The following is a 5746-nucleotide window of genomic DNA, read 5'->3' as shown; positions in this document are numbered from 1 at the left end:
GCCGTGGGTATGAGGAAAGAACAAGGTGGCCAGGGGGTCGGGAGAAGAGCTGTCCGAATGGCAGAAGAGTGACTAGACAAAGAAAGGGCGTTGGGTGAATACTCGCACCGAGGGTGTAAAATGCAATCCGAAGGCTAAGAGAAATGGAAAAAAGGGGGCCCGAAGGGCGACAAGTGGTCTGGGACCTAGAGGAGAGTTGGGGGAGGGGCCGCGGACGGGGCAGCAAAGTCCGGGGTCCGATGCGGCGTGGGCCCACGTGGAGCGGGCGCTGAATCACCGCTAGGCTGTCTTTACCCCCCTCGTCTCCCCCGGCCCGGTGCCCGCAGTCCCCGCCTCCTCGGCCGCCGCCTCCACGGGGCGGGGCCCTGGCCCGGGACCAGCCGCCGCGGCTATAAATGGGCTGCGGCGAGACCAGCAGAACGCTGTGACAGCCACACGCCCCGAGGCCTCCAAGATGAGCTACACACTGGACTCGCTGGGCAACCCGTCCGCCTACCGGCGGGTCACCGAGACCCGCTCGAGCTTCAGCCGCGTCAGTGGCTCCCCGTCCAGCGGCTTCCGCTCGCAGTCGTGGTCCCGCGGCTCGCCCAGCACCGTGTCCTCCTCCTACAAGCGCAGCGCGCTTGGCCCGCGCCTCGCCTACAGCTCGGCTATGCTCAGCTCGGCCGAGAGCAGCCTCGACTTCAGCCAGTCCTCGTCGCTGCTCAACGGCGGCTCCGGGCCGGGCGGCGACTACAAGCTGTCCCGTTCCAACGAGAAGGAGCAGCTGCAGGGGCTGAACGACCGCTTCGCCGGCTACATCGAGAAGGTGCACTACCTGGAGCAGCAGAACAAGGAGATCGAGGCGGAGATCCAGGCGCTGCGGCAGAAGCAGGCCTCGCACGCCCAGCTGGGCGACGCGTACGACCAGGAGATCCGCGAGCTGCGCGCCACCCTCGAGCTGGTGAATCACGAGAAGGCTCAGGTACAGCTGGACTCGGATCACCTGGAGGAAGACATCCACCGGCTCAAGGAGCGCTTCGAAGAAGAGGCGCGGCTGCGCGACGACACCGAGGCGGCCATCCGCGCGCTGCGCAAAGACATCGAGGAGGCGTCGCTGGTCAAGGTGGAGCTGGACAAGAAGGTGCAGTCGCTGCAGGATGAGGTGGCCTTCCTGCGGAGCAATCACGAGGAGGAGGTGGCCGACCTGTTGGCCCAGATCCAGGCGTCGCACATCACGGTGGAGCGCAAAGACTACCTGAAGACAGACATCTCGTCGGCGCTGAAGGAGATCCGCTCGCAGCTCGAATGCCACTCGGACCAGAACATGCACCAGGCCGAAGAGTGGTTTAAGTGCCGCTACGCCAAGCTCACCGAGGCGGCCGAGCAAAACAAGGAGGCCATCCGCTCCGCCAAGGAAGAGATCGCCGAGTACCGGCGCCAGCTGCAGTCCAAGAGTATCGAGCTCGAGTCAGTGCGCGGCACCAAGGAGTCCCTGGAGCGGCAGCTCAGCGACATCGAGGAGCGCCATAACCACGACCTCAGCAGCTACCAGGTAGGAAACGCGGCTGCGCGGCCAGCCTGCGCCAGCGCCAGCGCCGCGCGCCCCCGACACTCAGGCACGCGACCCGGCGCGCTCTCCGCCGCGCTCCCTGGCGGCCGCTGGCCAGGGCGCGCGCGCGACGCAGACCCAAGTTAGATCCGCAAAGCGTCCTCGCCCCTCCCCACCCCTTCTCCACTCCTCCTCCACCCACCATCTCCAGCCCCTAAGATCCCCGACCTTTTTCTAAACGCGTTTTTCCTTCGCGAGCTCTAGTTTTAAAGTAGAAGATACACATGCGGGCAGTTGATAAAGCAGCAACTTTAGGACAGCTTGTGCAGCAACGCATATATTCTCAACTTTCCCAGCCGCCATCAGAACTCTTAAAATTGCCTTTCAGCCCAAAAGGTTCAGATGAGAAGGGCTCAGTCAGCCGTGGGGTTTCCCCCAAGCATATGTGTTTCCTGCTGAGACGAGTTCTAGGTCCACCGGTCTCGGTGCATGATGTGCCCAGGAAATCTCTTATTGCCTAACTGATCTTGTTTGTTCATTTATTTGGTAATTCCTTAGTTGGTTTGTTGTTGCTGTTTTTCTTTTAAGGGGCTGAGAGCTACAGGGTTTACAGAGCTGGAGGGAAGTGGGGGAAGGGGTGGTAAGTGCGAAAGAAGTTGCTATTGGAGGAATGAATCTCTGGCTGTGTCTATTTCAGGACACCATCCAGCAGTTGGAAAATGAGCTTCGGGGCACAAAGTGGGAAATGGCTCGTCATTTGCGTGAATATCAGGACCTCCTCAACGTCAAGATGGCTCTGGATATCGAGATCGCTGCGTACAGGTACCGTGCTCACGACGGCTGGGGCGGAAACACTAACCGCACTGCGGAGGCTGTTTGGCCGAACCCCCACCACTTAAGTTAAAGGAAGCAGGTTTCGGGGATTTTAAATCAGTGCCTGGTTTTCTTTATTAATTAAAAAAAAAATCTAAGGAATTGGAAATTTACCACTTTTTACACAGCTTTAAAAGAATGAACATTAGTTGAAATAAGTATTTAAATAAAATGAGGAAGAGCGCCGATTAATTCAGTGCTTATGCTTAAGTTTTTTATTTTATTTTCGTGAAAACTGTTTTCCAAATGTTTGAAACAAAAATGGCATTTTGGATGTTAGTATTTCATATGGTGGCTTCAGCTTTTGACTTTATAATGTCAAGGACAAATATCAGGACATTGAATTTCTCTGTTTCTCTGTTACAGCTTACTATTGCCATCATCTGGCTGAGAACAGCTATAGATTGAAAGGATATATATAGATTAGATAGAATATATTAGATAGAATTATAGAGAGGAAGAAGGAGAGTATATATATATATATATATATATATATATATGTATTCTATTTTATTTATATTTACATGTACAGACCTAGATATACAACCAGAGAAAGAGAAAAGAAAAGAGATTATAGGTCTGCTATGTGATGCCACGTTATGGTTAACTAAGTTCATAGGAGAAAATCCTTGACTAAACACTTTTTCTACTACCAAGAAGGTCATCATCACAACATGACAGGAATAAATGGTATTCAGAGCTATCTCTCTTTTCAGGAAAGCTGAGTGATTATATTAAATAGACACTTTATGATTAAAATTGCCAATTTATAACTTGATATTCCCATATTAGCGTACGTATATGTAGCCTAAATTCTGACGTACACTAAAAGGTTTTACAGATACGTTGAACGTTATGTTCGCTAAAAGAAATTTAGTGTACATCCTGAAAGTCCAAGTGCTCAAGAAGGTCACTGAGGCCTTCTTGGCCACGAGGGAGCTTTCCAGCATATTCACGGTGCAGCAAATAGACTGCGGCAGAGCTGAGATTGGGCGGCCAGGTGTGTTAGTGGACTATTGGGTGTGGTCAGTTACTGCAGCAGGTGATTGGCTGATGGCCCATGAGACTCTCTGGATATGACACAGATAGCAGGTATGATATGAAATGATAGCAGGTATCACACTGGCTTGACAGAACCTCTCCTGTACGTGATTCTGTTTGCTGAAAGGTATCTGCTGCATTACCCATAACATAATGACACTCAGAAGGCCCACTGAGGTTTTACTTATGTCTCGTCTTTTCTGATTCGGTCCTTAGAAAACTCCTGGAGGGTGAAGAGACCAGATTTAGCACGTTTGCAGGAAGCATCACTGGGCCGCTGTATACACACCGACCGCCCTCAGTCACAATATCCAGTAAGATTCAGAAGACCAAGGTAGAGGCTCCTAAGTTAAAGGTCCAACACAAATTTGTGGAGGAGATCATAGAGGAAACCAAAGTGGAAGATGAGAAATCGGAAATGGAAGATGCCCTGACAGCCATTACCGAGGAGTTGGCTGTGTCCGTGAAGGAAGAGAAGGAAGAAGAGGCAGTAGAAAAGGAAGAGGAACAGGCTGAAGAAGAAGTCGTAGCTACCAAAAAGTCGCCAGTGAAAGCGGCTGCGCCTGAACTTAAAGAAGAGGAGGAAGGAGAGAAGGAGGAAGAGGAGGGCCAAGAGGAAGAGGAGGAGGAGGAGGAGGAGGAGGAGGGCGCCAAATCAGACCAAGCCGAAGAAGGAGGATCCGAGAAGGAGGGTTCCAGTGAAAAAGAGGAAGGTGAACAGGAAGAAGAAGGAGAGACAGAGGCCGAAGGTGAAGGGGAGGAAGCTGAAGCTAAGGAAGAAAAGAAACCTGAAGAGAAGCGTGAAGAAGTGGCTCCCAAGGAGGAGCCGGTGGCAGAAGCCAAGGCAGAGAAGCCAGAGAAAGCCAAGTCCCCCGTGCCAAAATCCCCGGTGGAAGAGGTGAAGCCGAAAGCGGAAGCCGGAGCTGAGAAAGTCGAACAGAAAAAGGAAGAGGAGAAAGTAGAGGAAGAAAAGAAAGAAGCAGCAAAGGAATCCCCCAAGGAAGAGAAGGTGGAGAAGAAGGAGGAGAAGCCCAAGGACGTGCCAGAGAAGAAGAAGGCGGAGTCCCCGGTCAAGGAGGAGATGGAGGAGGTCAGCAAGGCAGTAAAGGTGAGCTTGGAGAAAGATGCCAAAGAGGAGAAGCCGCAGCCGCAGGAGAAGGAGAAGGAGAAAGAGAAGGAGAAAGCAGAAGAGGAGGGAGGGAGTGAGGAGGAAGGCAGCGATAAGGCTTCCAAGGAATCCAGGAAGGAGGACATAGCAGTAAATGGGGAGGTGGAAGGAAAGGAAACTAAGGAGAAAGGCAGTGGGGGAGAACAGGAGAAAGGGGTCGTCACCAATGGGTTAGACTTGAGCCCAGCGGAGGAAAAGAAGGGGGCAGACCGAAGCGAGGAGAAAGTGGTGGTGACCAAAAAGATAGAAAAAATCACCAGTGAGGGGGGGGGCGATGGTGCTACCAAATACATCACTAAATCTGTAACCGTCACTCAAAAGGTCGAAGAGCATGAAGAGACCTTTGAGGAGAAGCTAGTGTCTACCAAAAAGGTAGAGAAGGTCACTTCACACGCCATAGTAAAGGAAGTCACCCAGAGTGACTAGGATTTGAGTCCATTGCAAAAGGTTAAGCCATATGACAATTTTAATATGCATGTGATTGACAGCTTCAAAACAGAACGGGTTCTCCCATGGGGGCTCCAGACATTGAATTTTACTTTGTGCAATACGAGGGAACTGCATGCAAGCTCAGGGTGCTCCCTCCTCAGTCTTTGGGTGATTCAAATGCATGACATTGTACGTTCCTGGGGAATTGGCCAATTTCCTAAGCTGTTGGAAGGGGGGCACTCGGGGGGGGGGGGATGTTTTGAGATGTATTCTGCAAAGAACCAACTGAGCCAAAAATAATAAATGAAACACAGAACTCTCTTAGCCTTAAGAAAGCTATATATGAATAATTATGTTTACCTCACTGGTGCATTTGAAATGGACTTTTGTTCATGGGAGAACCTCGTTGACATGCACAGTTTGCAACCTTTCGTTGATTGATGTTAAACGTCACAGCAGTTACTTGCTCAATAAAGGTCATATTGGAAACATAGTCGATTGCATGGTGTCCTGTCATTTCGAAGTGAAATCTCCACGACCTGACCCTTTCTTTTCCTACAGTAGGGTATTTGGGGGATTGTAAGTGACCTGCATTTCTTATTATTTCCCTGAGGGTGATCACTGGGAAAACATAATCGCCGAAAACGTTTTCAGCTGTCAAAATATTTAGCCCAATCTTCCTTTCAGAATTTTAAATTTGTGTC

General features: G+C 51.1%; 1 protein-coding gene across 1 annotated transcript; it reads left to right on the top strand.

The window, feature by feature from the left end:
• The first annotated feature begins 352 nt into the window (after positions 1-352).
• Positions 353-5535, top strand: NEFM (neurofilament medium chain). The gene is made up of 3 exons (XM_045456819.1): positions 353-1534; positions 2229-2353; positions 3662-5535. The coding sequence occupies exons 1-3, from the start codon at positions 455-457 to the stop codon at positions 5037-5039; spliced, it is 2583 nt and encodes an 860-aa protein (XP_045312775.1). The 5' UTR covers positions 353-454; the 3' UTR covers positions 5040-5535.
• Positions 5536-5746: the final 211 nt, after the last annotated feature.

This window comes from Leopardus geoffroyi, chromosome B1 (genome assembly GCF_018350155.1).
Source record: "Leopardus geoffroyi isolate Oge1 chromosome B1, O.geoffroyi_Oge1_pat1.0, whole genome shotgun sequence".
NCBI lineage: Eukaryota > Metazoa > Chordata > Mammalia > Carnivora > Felidae > Leopardus > Leopardus geoffroyi.
This window is presented reverse-complemented; position numbering and strand designations above follow the sequence as displayed.